The sequence below is a fragment of the Pseudorasbora parva genome, chromosome 21 (assembly GCF_024679245.1).
Source record: "Pseudorasbora parva isolate DD20220531a chromosome 21, ASM2467924v1, whole genome shotgun sequence".
Classification (NCBI taxonomy): Eukaryota; Metazoa; Chordata; class Actinopteri; order Cypriniformes; family Gobionidae; genus Pseudorasbora; species Pseudorasbora parva.
In genome coordinates, this window is record NC_090192.1 from 8321378 (window position 1) to 8337174 (window position 15797).

Consider the following 15797-nt stretch of genomic DNA (forward strand, 5'->3'; position numbering starts at 1 on the left):
CTTGCCTGACTGCATTGTGGCAAGTGTAAAGTTTGCTGGAGGGGGATTATGGTATGGGGTTGTTTTTTCAGGGGATGGGCTTGACCCCATAGTTACAGTGAAAGGAACTCTTAATCCTTCAGCATATCAAGATATTTGGGACAATTTCATGCTCCCAACTTTGAGTTTGGGGATCCTGCACACCCATGCACAAAGCAAGGTCCATAAAGACTTGGATGAGCGAGTTTGGTGTGGAAGAACTTGACTGGCCTGCACAAAGTCCTGACCTCAACACGATAGAACACCGTTGGGATGAATTAAAGTGCAAGCTCTAACACTGTGAGCCAGGCCTTCTCGTCCAACATCAGCGCCTGACCTCAAAAATGCACTTCTAGAAGAACAAAAATTCCCATAAACACACTCCGAAACCTTGTTGAAAGCCTTCCCTGAAGACTTGAAACTGTTGCTGGATTGATAATGGGATGTCATTAAAGTTCTTGTGCATGTAAAGGCAGATGTCCCAAAACTTTTGGCGATATAGTGTAAATCACAGAACAGATGTGCATTTAGACTTCCATTTAATTGTAATGAGACTATTCACGAGAGTCAAGTACAGACTGAAGCTGTACTGCAAGACCCAAACAGTCACTGGAAACGGTACACATACAGTGACAGCTTTGTTGGTTTTAATAAGATGGGAGCGTTCTAGTATTAGTCTTGTTTTGGTCACTTTCTCCCTATAATTCATTAACTAGGAGTGGCAATCGTTTGTTTTTCAAGATGCTCAGAGGGCCAATGTAAAGTCACTTGTTTTTCTAATGTATAAAACAGCTTAAAGGAATTCATTCTGTTTATTTTCCTGAACAGTAGATGTGCTTTTGTTTTCTCTGAGTATGGATAGAGCACCTTGGTTTGTTTTTCAACTCCCCCGATCCTTTCTATTTATGGAAGGGAATCTTCAAAGATAGCAATTTTTGAGGAGATCAAGAAAAACAGGGTGATATTATACAGTTCCGGCCTCCGCAGTAGAAACAGTTTGAAGCATTTCCTCTCTTTGCAATTCTGCAAAAGGCTTGTTTCTAATCAGCACACCCTGCAAACCGAGCATCTACTATGCTGAGCTGAAGTTGTATTACGTGTCCCTCTCATTTGTGTAAATTTGTGCTCCCTATGTATCCAAACTTTGATAAAAAACAGGAACAATGTCACCCCGACCCAGTGGACCAAACACAATTCAGATCCTCAGCTGAGTCAATAGAAGGCCCCTCATATTTTATATGACACTTAAAGCTGTTTATGTGAACTAAGGCCTAAATTGAGTCTGGTCCTAAGGCCCACAATTCCTTGCTGAACACCTGTGGCACCGCACAGTGGGACTGGGGTAGGAAACAGGTGGCAAGCACAGTCTTGCATCATTTTGTTCATTCTCACAGTGGAGCGCAGCAGGAGTGTTCTCGCACCATAAATATAATCACATGGCTTAATTTATTACGCAAAGTCTTTTTTCACTCTTTAAAACGTAGTGTGGCACATGGTCTACAAATGATTTTCAAACTTCCTCATGCAGAGGTAAAAAATGTTTGTTTCCAACTCATTTTTTATGTTTTTAACCTTAGTTTTATGCTCATATCTACTCATAGACTTTGGCGGAACACACTGCATAATGCGTTTCTGTGGACTCAAGGCCAGTGATATGCTGATCAATTATATGGAATCTGACTTGAAAATATTTTTTCTGTTCAATGTTTTACATATCTGCGTTGATTCATCTTAATGTGTGTGCTTTTCTCATCAAACATTAATTAATTTGAATAATTATTTGCCATATAATGGATATAATTATTATTATTTTTTTTAATCTAGAACATATTTATGCTGTATATGTCTTTGCTGAAATGTTCAGTTTTGATAAAATAGTTGGTTGTAGGTTGTTGTATATTCTTTATTTAAATTTGAGCTATATTTAAAGTGCCCCAATTATGTTTTTTTCTCACAAATTTTCCCTTTTATGCAGTGTGTAATATAGCTGTTTGTGTATGTAAACGTTCTGCAAAGTTGAAAGTTCCCAAAAGTTATTGTCTCCTAAAAGAAAGAATCGACTCTGAACCATCTAAACGAGTCTGTACGTTCTACATCACTAGAAAATACATTTGCATAATGCCAGCCTATGTTGTATGTTGCGCGCCTGCGAACAACTTGACACGCCCTCAAACACAATTTTATTGATGACTGCTTCTCAAATGGAGCTGAAGTTCAGTTTAGTTCAGTTATGGCAATGGGCGTTTAGCTCCCAACACACACTGTAAACGGTAGAGACCAATCACAACAGACTGGGCCATCTGGCCAATCAGAACAGAGTAGGCTCGCAGAAAGGAGGGATTTAGAGAGACTGATTCATCCATCAAGTCGTTTCAGAATCACTGAAAAATGTGGTGATGTGCAATGTATATTGTGAGAAAAGGTTTTTTGAAGTGTTGTAAACCTGTTGTAGGAGACCTCCAAAACTAAATTAGGAAACTTTGAAATAGCATAATAGGGGGTACTTTAAGCAAATCAGAAGATATCTTAGGCTCTTTGCACTGTCATTACCTTTATGTTCACATCCTAATTTATAAATTCATAGAATAAATCTGAAACTCATATTTTAGAGGCCACTCTTCAGCCGGAACTCAACTCGCAAATGGCCATTACTGGAAGCCATTTTAAATTTATAAATAAATATTTTTACAAATGCATCACTTTGCTTTAGAAGGCCTTTATTAACCTCCAGGAGCTGTATGGATTACTTTTATGATGGATGGATGGATGGATAGATGGATGGATGGATGGATGGATGGATGGATGGATGGATGGATGGATGGATGGATGGATGCACTTTTGGGGGGCTTCAGAATCGAAGGTACTATTCACTCCCTTTATAAAGCTTGGAAGAGCCAGGATAGTGTTTAATATAACTCTAATTGTGTTTGGCTGAAAGATTAAAGTTATATACACCTAGGATGGCTTGACGTGAGTAAATTATGGGATAATTTACATTTTTTAGTGAACCCTTTTAATAGGATTAGTTACTTGGCATAGTGTGTATTTAATTCAAGTTTTTTTTTTAAATCGATTTCTGGCACTGCTTATTATTATATTATTATATTTGTTGGAGTACCACATTTGCTATGGATATCTGCTGAAATCTTTAATTTTGGAGAAATGTTTTGTTGTAGGTTCTAAATTGTATATTCCTATTTGAGCTATAATTGAGCAGAACAAAAACATATTTGCACCTTTGTTATTACCTTTATATTTACATAAATGTATCAAATTCATATAATATATCTAAAACTTAAATAGGATTCGTTTCTTGGCATATCATGTATTTCATTGATCAGTACACACCGTTTTGTGTGTTTTTTGAGTGTTCACAGATGTCTCTAGATTGGAGGTTGCTGTACATTTTTTATTCATATTTTAGCAAATCAAAAGACAACTTTAGGCACTTTGGACTTTTGTTATCGTCTGTATATTCACATCTAAATGTATACATTTATAGAAAAAATCTGAAGTTCAATTTCCTTGAGAGCGCGTGGTCAACAAGAGTTGACAATTAATTCAGAGCTTGTTAAATGAACTGCCCATTTAATTTGTAAGAACATTAGACCTGTTACAGAGGTGTCCTGTAACATGGAAAATGTTTTGGCTGTGTAAGTTTTCTGGAGCTGTGTGTGGTCTGTTTGAAAACGTCTTTCAAGCGGGCACAGCTTTGCCAAAAACAGCTTTCACAGAAGCATTTACGCGGGTCATTGTTAGATAGTAGGACGCCAGCCAGAGTTCTTTGAGTGAGTTCACAGCATAGAGCAAACAGAATTCTTCACAGTCGCAATTGATAAAGAACTGTAAAAGATGAGTATGACATAAAGAGACACCAAATTGCTACCCTTCTTAAAAAGGGATAGTTCATGAAAATGTTGTCATCATTATACTCACCCTCATGTTGTTACAAACCAGAACAAGTTTTTTTTTTCTTCTTCTGTTGAACATAAACAAAAGATATGTTGGTAGCCAGAGAGTTGACGGCCATTGCCTTCATAGTACTTTTTTTCCTACTATGGAAGTCAATGGCTACCGTCAATTGTCTAGTTTCCAACATTCTTCCAGCCTCTGTATCCTGAGGGATTGTGAGGACTTAAAATGCTGCCTATGGAGGCAGCTCACTAAGTTTTTGGATCACAGCCAGAGGCAACATCTGCTAGTAAGAGCCCTGGGAAGTGCCTACTGCCCAGAAGTGACATCAGCTTGTTTGCTTTTCACTTGAGGAAGACACCTCAGAGTTGTCTGTAAAATCTCAAGACCTCTCTAATTATCCAGACAGCAACTGAATCAATGACCCCAACCAGACTGTACTGACCACTGCTGATGGCAGATATGACTTTCACAAGCACTGTACTGGTCCTCGCATCCTGTTCAGGTCGTAACTCTCTCCCGATGGCTGTGGGCTTTTACATGCTCCATTTGTAATGCTGAAAATATTCAGAGGGATACTTTTTCTGTTTTCCATTTATAGATCTTCGGTTTCCTGAGATTTTTGACTTTTCGCTCTAGATACTTTGAGATATTTTAATTGGGTGGTATTATTTTACTCTTTCTGCACAACATATGTGACAGAGCGATATGGATCATACAGTTTCAACTGATTATATTACGTACAGTTTTCAGGGCTCCTAAAAGCACAAAAGGACATGCCTAAAAGTAATCCATATGACTCCATGTTTCCTGAGTCAGTCCAACACTGCGTTCACACCAAACGCGAATTGAGCGTCAAAATCGCGTCTACCGCGTCTAGTTTGACGTGTGAACATTTTGAATCCATTTGTGTGTCTGCAGCAAATTGGACGCGTGTAGAAATCGAGCATTTGAAGCGACATTAGAGACCCATTAAAAGCACTCCAGGTGAAATATGTCCTAAAACACCACTCAGCCTCTTTTCATTTTCAAAAACATATATATTATGCATTAACAGCCACAGATGTGGTTCAGCCAACGCACTACCTAGATTATATTTTATTTAAATATACATCCAGTGAAGATAAAGTTATGAAACTTCATTTTGCCCTAAAACAAAATGATTTGGTAGGCAACAATAGACTAATTGGGCCAAAGATCGCCCATTAGATGTACACAAGACAAATTATTTGTCATGTTTAACCTCTACAGAGACATCCGGGCCAGCGTCAAACGCCAGAAGGACTGGCCAAAGAAAAGCTGCTCTCGCCGGGGTTAACGAGCGCTGAGCACCTCGAGATTGCCTGGATCTCACAACTCCAAAAACGCAAGAGTGTTCTTTTTAAATTCTAAACACTGTCTTTATAAGTAAACCACATATTTTAGCTTTAAACAACTACATTATCAACTGAAAAGCATTAAAACTACAAATAACAGTATTTTTTAATTATATGCAGGGTTTCTCATCACATCACTTTACCATGTGACAGCAGCAAGCAGGCTCCTCATTGGTTAACTGAATGGGTTAACTGGCCCTTGTCAAACTCCCTCAAATCCTTACGCTTGCCCATTTTTCCTGCTTCTAACACATCAACTTTGAGTACAAATACCCACCAACTAGCAGGTACTGTGATGAAGAGATAATCAGTGTTATTCAATTCGTAATGTAATCCCTGTTCATTGTAACTATGAAGTGTCTTTAGGGATTGTTCACACAGGACATATTGATACATTCAACAACATCTACATGCATCACAAACACATTTGATACACAGAACCAAAATGTTAAAAAATTGTCCTTTATTGTCTTACATGCACTGGTATTTCAATAGTAAACCAAATTAAATAAAGAGCTACAGCTCAATTTGTCCAAATAAAATTCCTGAAGCATCATTATGCGTTGTTAAGTTTGAAGGATAAATATTTTGATTATGAATTACCTGTATATGCGTGTTGTTTTCTTTTTCTTGTCATCTAAATCTCAAAGAAAGGTCAGAAACTCCTCCCACGTCGAGTACTGTGAAAATATTTTATTTTCTTGGCTCTACTTTGATGTTGTAAGTAATTGGTGGTTTATCATTAATAACATATTCAGCAGACACGCTCTTGACATTTTATTCAGATGACCAACATCAGTTTATTGGAATGTGGATTATCAAAGCAGGCCCAATTTCTGATGTTGACCGTTATGTTACCATGGTAAGGGGAAGACAAACAACAGTGCTGTACATGCAGCAATTTTATCATAATATCAATACTTGCTTGCAATATATATATATATTTTTTGTTACTTATATATATATAAGTTTTTCTCATGCTCACATTATTGTTGTTTTTTGTTATTAATGCTATATTATGCAATGAAATCTTATTACAATTTAAAGTAACTGTTTTCTTTTTAAATATTTTTAAATTGTAATTTATTCCTTTGATGGCAAAGCTGAATTTGACTCCAGTCTTCAGTGTCACATGATCCTTCAGAAATCCTCTATTTTACAAGATTCTTTGAAGAAGTTGAAAAGAGTTCAATAAAACAGCATTTATATTATGTATATTTTGTAACATACCGAAATATATTGTCACTTTTGGTTAATTGAATGTGTCCTTACTAAATAATAGTGTTAATTTCTTTATTTCTTTTTACTTACCTTTTGAATTGTAGTGTATAACAGTTTCCACAACAATATATAGCAGCAAAAACAGTTTTCAACATTGACAGTAATTAGAAATGTTTCTTGAGCACTAGCTTACTAGAATTATTTTTGAAGGATCATGTGACACTAAAGACTGGCGTAATGATGCTGAAAATTTACCTTTGCCATCACAGTAATAAATTATATGTTTAAATATATTCACATAGAAACCAGTTTATATTTTAAATTGTAATAATAATTTATAATATTACAGGTTTTTTGTATATTTGATCATGACAGTATGCATTTTAATATAATAATCCACATTTGCATAGCAACAACTACTCAGTATGCAGCAGCTTGACCCAGCCTAATAAACAACAGCCATTTGTTTATGCCACTTATTGGATTTTAGCTAGACTTAGTTATTTATATGAACTCTTAAACAGTACAGTAACAAAACTGACAGAGGGAGGGAGGGGGTGGGAGGTAGTAGTAGTAATAGTATTAGTAGTAGTAGTAGTAGTAGTAGTAGTAGAGAATGTTAAATAAAACCAAAATATGACTATTTTTGGTGCCAAAAAAACTTCATTGAACTTATAAGTAGATTTAAAAGATGTCATAGAATATGGTCCTTACATGTGTATCGTTTTCGTCCCCACAGGTCATGGAGGAGACAGACACTCAGATTGCATGGCCTTCTAAGCTTAAGATTGGTGCTAAGTCAAAGAAAGGTAAGACCTGTTGTCCCTCATTTGAGACACGCTCTGCTGAAGATTTTGTGTGTTTGTATATACTATATACTATACTATATACATCACAATATTGAAGAAAAGAGTAATCGCAAATTCCATTTTATGCAGATTTTGAAATTTACACCACCCCATTATGCAGATTTTAAAATGTACACCTCCCCATTTGATTCAGTTCAGGATTGAGGTGATTACATGAAGGCTTTTCGATCTGATTAAGCCATCAGTCTGATTACGAATAGATTATTTGGTTGCATGTACATGTTTAGCATTCAACAGTCTTGCCCTCGTTTCACTGGAATTTTTGTTTCATCAAAGTGCTACATAAACGACGTGGTTACAAAACAGCATGTTAAATATCTTCACATAAACATTCCTGGCAGTATCTTGGCCTCATGGTCAGATGAATCCTTTTAGTAGTGTCTCAGCATTGGCCATCCTGAGTTTGGGTGTCTTTTGTTATCGTGAAAAGAGGACAACTTGCGCTTCATTTTATCATTGCTGTTTTGACAATATGTTTGTTGGAATATTATCATATTTACACTGTGTCATTGGATATTGATTTTGACGAGGAGTTTGCACCAGGCTGCTTCATTTCAGAAATGGAATCACTAGTACTGTGTATGAGTCCAGTCAGTAATACTGTACCTATTAAACTTTGGCACGTAACTCGTCCCAAACCACTGCTACAAAATAATGAATGATTTTGCAAAAGAAGAATGAATGTGGAAATGAATGATTGAATCATGTGGCTTTTTGAAAAGAGGTCCTCTATTGCTTTTCTATGTGATCAGACATCATTTTTGACTTGTTTGACATGGAAAAGTAAACAACCACCCAGAACAACAAAGCAACCACAAAGCATTTTCCATCTGTCTTAATTGTAGTGTTTTTGCATCTGAAATAATAGTTAAATACTCCCTGTCAGATCAGATGTTAAGATATTTAGCAATGTTTTACATGTTTTGTACAATATTGCATTTTTCAATATACATACATTACCATTCAAAAGTTAGGGATGAGGATTTTTTTTGTAATAAATTAATATTTTATTCATCAAAAATGCATTAAATTGATCAAAAGTAACAGTAAATACTTTAATAATGTTACAAAATATTTCTGTTTTCAAATAAATGCTGTTTCCACATAAATATCAGCATACAAAACTCTTTTCAACATTGATAATAATAAGAAATGTTTCTTGAGCAGCAAGTCTTGATTAGATTAGAATGATTTATGAATTCGTTAGAACTGAAGACTGGAGTAATGATGCTAAAAAGTCAGCTTTACCAATACAGAAATAAAATGCATTTTAAAATATATTAACTTAGATAACTGCTATATTAAATAAATTATGATAATATTTCACAATATTAATATTACTGTATAATTTTTTGGATTAAATGAATGTAGGATTTCTGGGATTTTTTTTTTTTCAATTAAAAAAAAAATCTTACCAACCCAAACTTTTGTACAGAGTGCAACAAAGCAGCAAAAAGTACTATAGTACTTTCAAGTCTTTTGGATCTGTATACCATTATTTTAACATGTACACAAAGCGGACCAAACAAGCGTTCCGAGACCTCATTGAAGAGGTGGTCCCGGTATGCTTTTAAACAAACTCTGGAGCGGTTTGTTTGTGGTGAGAACGTGATCCGAGCTCAAACTGAACCAACTGCAAAAGTTCTGATCATTTTTGGACTAAACCAGCTGCCGTAGTCAGACAGCTGCGCTGACATTATGTGCATGACATTACCTGATAGATCGTTGGCAGTATTTTCGGAAGATGAGAAAATGAAGATGATGTTTTTACACATACTGTGTAAAAACACACAATGTAGTAGATTATGGCCATGGACAAAATCAGCCCTCTCAGTCGTATCACCATAGTTGTGTTGTTTGCTGGCTTTTGCTCTTCTGTTGGAATTTTCCCACACGTAAATTCTGACCAATCGAAAAGCAGTTTAGGAAACACGCTAAACTTTTTTTTTTTTTTTCAGTTTAGGAAATAGTTTAAATTTAGTTTTTCCAGTTTAGGAAATACGCCATGGCCAATGAGAGATGTAGATGTTGTCATGTGCCTGCATTTTGATTCGTTTTAACTGGTTCAGACCAAATCAATCAATGTGGTGTGAAAAGGAACCAAAAAAGCTGAAAATTGTAACAATGTTTAATGGTCCTGGGTTCGGACCAAATGAACTGAACTAAAGATGTGAAAGCACTCATAGAGGCCATAGCAACATATGTTTTCTGGCAACTTGTTGCTAGGCAACTTTGCGGAACATTAACGTTTGATAATTAAATTTTTTCTAAGCCAAAATGTCAATCAAACTTTTGCTGCACAAATATACGGGTGTTTCATTTCTCTGTAAAGTTTGAATAGCTTATGGCAACAGTCGTGTTCTTGTAATAATGCTGCAATCGAGAAGACGGAATTCAAACAATGACAACAACAGTTTGGCCATTTAAAACAAACATCAGATCAAGTTCATGCGTGCTAACGTGTTTTCAGGGTCACGGCCCGAGTCAAAGGCCATTCACATTTCTGCGCGTGGTTTATGTTGGCGAGCAAACCCGGGGCATTGCCTGCGCTGACAAAAATGTTACATAATCATTTGCCGTTATCTGGTGACTGCATGCAGCAAACATCCCAGCTTATTAATGATGGAAAACACATGAACGGTTCTGGACATGTGGACCGCGCCATGCCCGGCTCAGCCCGTGTGGCCTTCAGGGACCTGCTGTTTCCTGCGAGTCTGTCTGCAACTTATTACAACAATTAAGAAGTGTTGATCCTGCGCAACAGCTCTGGAACAAAACATGCTCCGGTCAGCTTGATAGCACAGCATGCAATTGAAACAACAACCTTGACTTTGAGTCTACTTCTGCTGCACGATGAAAGTGATCCACTGGTTGTATGTGACTGGTTGTGTGTTGAGGAGTGGAGATATTTGAAGTTTAGGGGATAATATATAAAGTACTGGCCCTAAACTAATCCACTTTTTTCAGATAGCTTTTGACAAAAAGAAGTATCAGACCATACAATATTTAACTACTTCCCGAGTCAACTTGATTTATACACCCAGCCAGTTGTTATTGCACAATAAACCCCGACAGAGTGATCAGGTGGAGGGGTCTTGCGTCACTCTGAAGGGGTTTATTCTGGTTTATTCTCCATGATTTCCTCACCCTCAAGCCCTAGGTGTAAATGGCATTCTTCTTTCAGGTGAATAAAATCGGAGTTATATTTAAAATGTCCTGGCTAATCCAAGCTTTTTAATGGCAGTAGTTGTATTTCTGTTTTTAAAGTTCATAAATGCATCTGTTTATCAAATAACATGCTCCACATGGCTCCGGAGGTTAATAAAGACTCTTAAAGTGAATCGATGAGTTTGTGTAAGAAAAATATCAATATTTAAAACTTTATGATGTAAAGTTCCAACCTGTCGCCTTCCGTGGAAAAAAGTGTTGAAAGTGCCTTCTCGCAGTTCAAGATGCGTACGGCCTTTTGAACTGCAGAGGCACTTTGAAAACTTTTCTCCTAAATTGAATACGGAATGTGATCAGCCGAAAGGCCTTTATTAACCCCCCGGAGCTGAGTGGAGCAAGTTATTTGATGAGACAGATGCACTTTTTATAGACTGAGCTACATCTACTGCCATTAAAAAGCTTGGATTAGCCAGGAGCCAGGACTTTTTAAATATAACTCTAATTTTATTTGTCTAAAAGAAGAATGGCATTTATATCTAGGATGACTCAAGTGTGAGTAAATCATGGGATAATTTTTATTTTGGGTGAACACCTTGAAGTCTTCTTCCATTGTAACCCATTGTGTTTCAGTCACAAGATGGCACCAGACAGTCGGAGTGACATGTAAGGCATATAAGTAGTACCAGTAAAGATAACTCGTTGTACCCGGGTAAGGTGGTTTGTTTTTCATTTTTGGCAGTTGTTATCAGGGAATAACATTCCACTGGAATCGCGATTGACCAATTAGAAACAAGTATTTCACAGAGCCGTGTAATAAGTAAAAATAAACTGCAATAAAATTAATGGTGCAATGGATGAAAATATGTAATGTGTAATTTATGCTAATAGGGTTGTCAAAGTTAAAGTGTAAGTGCATCAATTCAAATTGTTCATTTACAAATTGGTCAATTACATCAATATATATCTTTTATTTTTTATTGATTAATCACACCCGTGTTGTGCGATTAATCACGATTAATCAAATGCTTATTATGAAATTAAGCAGACGCCATTTATCTTATTAAACACATTCATTTTTTCATTGCTATAACCAAAGTAAACAGTGCACAAAACTGTCTTTTCTGCAAGCTTCAATGATCATTGGAGACTCCAAAAGGAAACCAAATAACCAAATATAAGGAGTCCATATAATTCTATTATATAATACATTTGTACAAATCTAAGCACCCATGAAAAAAAAAAACATTACTAAAGAACCTTTACAGAATTTATCAGTGTATAGTATGTGTAGAGAGCAACAACGAGATTGTTTTCATTTTAGGCATGTTATGTAAAATGGACATTTAAATGTAGACCTCTCAAGCAGCTATACCGAACATAACCTCACGGAGTCTCCAAAAAAACCTCCTAAATCAACCGCTTTGACTGCAAACACCTACGATTACTAAACACAGCAACGTCGCTCCCTCCACTGCACGCATGCTCAGTATCTCTGTGCTCATTATCAGTTCTCTCATGAGTTCATCAGTGTACTGTTAATAACTTTGGGATGTTGGTTTATTTTGAGTCAGAGAGAGAGAGAGTTAGACACGTCAAAAGTGAATAACTTTAGAAATGTGTGGATTAGTGCTTACTAGAGACGGCAACTGTTTGGAACGGTTCTGATTTGGTTAACTGGTTCAAACAAACGATTCAAATGACAAATCAAACATTATCCTTCCTGAGTGTGTGTGGAAACAACGCAAATGTACTGAAATGTACATGAATGCTGCGTGAGATCAGCGATTGAGAGTGCGTGCACGTTTTCTGTGCATCAATACAACAGAGTCTCACGCGCTTACTGTATGACACCAAAATTGCGCTCTTCAGAAGCAATCGCAGAATACGACAGAGCTCGTGTTTTAGCAAAGCAAAAGACACAATGCAATAAACAATTATCTATTGTTGGAGAGAAACTTCAGGTACATGCTAAAATGGGCCTGAATTAATACATTTCGTGCCTGCTCTACACAGCCTCTGACTGGGTGTTGGAAGTTATAATAATAATAATAATAATGTGTTCGATTTATATAGCGCTTTTCAAGGCACTCAAAGCGCTTTACATCGAAGGGGGGAATCTCCTCAACCACCACCAATGTGCAGCATCCACCTGGATGATGCGACGGCAGCCATATTGCGCCAGAACGCTCACCACACACCATAAACGACTTCTATGATCGACTACGTGATGCAAATTATGTTAATGTCGCAGCTTTGCGTAATTCTGTAATTTATTTGCGTTAATTGTGTTAAATTATTTTTAATTAATTTAAAATAATAATTAAATAATTACTAATCAAAAACACTTTAAATTAATCGCATGCGTTAACACGTTAATGTTGACAGCCCTTATATGTATATAATATGTATATATTAGGGCTGTCGACGTTAATGCATTAATGCATGCGATTAATTTAAAGTCTTTAATATTATACCGTATATATGAGAGAGAGAGCAAGAGCGTGAACCTTATAAAGTTCTCATTAGTCCAGCTCCCCCAACAACTGAGTATGATCTGAGAAGGCCAAGTTTAAGTTTTAGACATAAGTTAAGAGGTTGAGGAGGTCAACTCCAAGCCTGAGTGGAGTACCCTACACCTGTGGAAGATTTCCAGGGCCTAGGGGGAGAGTAGCAGGCCAGGTGTACTGAGGAAGTTTGAATTCCGAGAGAACTAAACGCAAGGGATCTCAAACATTTCCGAGCAATCTCACTGTTGAGCATTGAAGGGAAGGTGTTTTTCAACATTGTTTCTTGCTGACTGACTTTGTACTAAGAACAGCTACGTTGACCCTTCAGTGCAGAATGGGGGGATTCCAGGAGTTCCATGGTGTCTGGAGTAGTCATGCAGCTCCTCAGAGAAGACTGAAAACAGAGTCAAACTAGTTGTTCTGTGGTTTGACCTGGCAAATGCTTATGGATCAATAACAGCTGGTTAAGTAGAGGTTATAGCATCACAGAGTTCCTGGTAAGATCAAGGATCTGATCTTGAATTATTACAGCTATTTCAGGGTGAGGGTTAGCCTACGTACTTCCGCTCAATTTTCGTTTTCTTTCAGTAGATGACATACGTCATGACCAAACGTTAGCGATATATAGGCTATGGCAGATCTAGAGTGGCTCTGGGCAGGTCCAGTAGTTTTAAAGTTCAACAGAGTACCCACCTTCAAGAAAGTTAACACTTGTCAATGGAGATTATCCAGACTCCCTGTACAAATGAAAAGTACGAGAGTCTGGTAGAAACAGGCTAGGTGAGGGTCACATTCGATTCAGAAAAATTGAGCTGGCATGGTCTTGAGAAAGGAATAATAACAGGTTGCACCATATTGGTGGTTCTTTTCGCTATTGCTATGAGCATGGTGGTCAAGTCAGCCAGCCGAGGTAGAGTGCAGGGGCCCCTTTACAAAGTCTGGTGTATTACAGCCCCTAAAAAAGCATTCATGGATGACCTGATAATTACAACAACATCCCGGGAAGAAGGTGGATTCAGACTCATATTCTGACTAGAAATGAGTATGACGACGACCCAAATACCTTTGGGAAGGCCTTTATTGCTGGCACCATGACCATGTCATGTGTTCAGGGCAGTTGCTTATTGTATAGCTAAGGCAATAAATACTATCAAAAACCACCATGTCAGCGTAAATCCCATCCATTTTGTGAAAGCTGGAGAGAAACTTCAGGTACATGCTAAAATGGGCCTGAATTAATACATTTCGGGCCTGCTCTACACAGCCTCTGACTGGGTGTTGGAAGTTATAATAATAATAATAATAATAATGTGTTTGATTTATATAGCGCTTTTCAAGGCACTCAAAGCGCTTTACATCGAAGGGGGGAATCTCCTCAACCACCACCAATGTGCAGCATCCACCTGGATGATGCGACGGCAGCCATATTGCGCCAGAACGCCCACCACTCACCAGCTTATGGCGGAGAGGAGACCGAGTGATGAAGCCAATCAGGAGAGGGGGATGATTAGGAGGCCATGATGGACAGAGGCCAGTGGGCAAATTTGGCCAGGATGCCGGGATTTTTAACGACCACAGAGAGTCAGGACCTCAGTTTAACGTCTCATCTGAAAGACGGTGCTCTTTGTCAGTATAGTGTCCCCATCACTATACTGGGGTGTTAGGACCCACACAGACCACAGGGTGAGCACCCCCTGCTGGCCTCACTAACACATCTACCAGCAGCAACCTGGTTTTCCCATTTGGTCTCCCATCCAGGTACTGACCATGCTCAGCCCTGCTTAGCTTCAGTGGGAAATCTTGGGCTACAGGGTGATATGGCTGCTGGTTAAGTTGGCCTGGGCAAACAAAAGTTCCCGTCGCACAATAACATCACTCCGGCCAGACAGGATCATTAGCTCTAAGGACACAAAACAGCTGATCATGTTGGAACTTACAGTGCCCTGGGAAGAGCGAAAGGAAAAGGCCACTGAGTGTAAACATGCAAAGTACCAAGATCTGGTGGAGACTTCCAAAGGCTGTAAGACATACTGTGTCCATAGAGGTGGGCTGTAGTGGTGAAAGAAAAAGCTGGCTGGTGATCACAGGGGCGGCAAAAAGAACAGCCATCAAATCCATGTGAATCTGCAGAAAAAGCCACAAGGTGGCTTTAGATCAAGAAAGCTGATCCATGGGTAATTGCTACTGGGATGCAGGCTGAGGTCTGATCAACCCCAAATAATCCTCAAAGAGCATGCTTGACTTATAAGACTGGTTTGATCTTACATGTACAGTACAATGAACACTGTATAGCAGATCAAATTATTGGTTGCAATTATCAGTAATTGCACTGTCAGCATGCATATTAACAATGAATTGTTTTTGCCAGTTACTGGCGAATGGTATATCAATTGCAATTGCAAATGTACTGTGCATCTTTGCCCTCTAGCTCTCTTTTATCAGTAAATGATGGAGGGAAACCCTTTATACATTTTTTTTTTAAATCACACCAAAATGTGAATGATTTAAAATCATTGTACCAAATTTATGTCTGTCTGTTGTTTTCAGTAAACTACTGGTTCATGTTCGAGCATACAGCACTCGCATTCAAGAGTGACTGTTTTGTCCATTGACGGAAACATTAGGCTAACTCTGTCTGTCTGTTTTACACATTGTTATTTTCAACAAACCATTTCATAGATGTCTCTTCAGTTTTGAGATGAACCGCGGTGTACGTGTGTGACGAA

General features: G+C 37.8%; 1 protein-coding gene across 2 annotated transcripts in view; it reads left to right on the forward strand.

Annotated features, from left to right (window-relative positions):
- Positions 1–15797, forward strand: part of bicc1b (BicC family RNA binding protein 1b) — a 132461-nt gene that overhangs the window by 47038 nt on the left and 69626 nt on the right. For both annotated transcript variants that reach the window (XM_067429869.1, XM_067429870.1), the window contains exon 3: positions 7267–7336. In XM_067429869.1, the coding sequence (XP_067285970.1) occupies positions 7267–7336 (70 nt within the window). The remainder of the gene's footprint in view (positions 1–7266; positions 7337–15797) is intronic.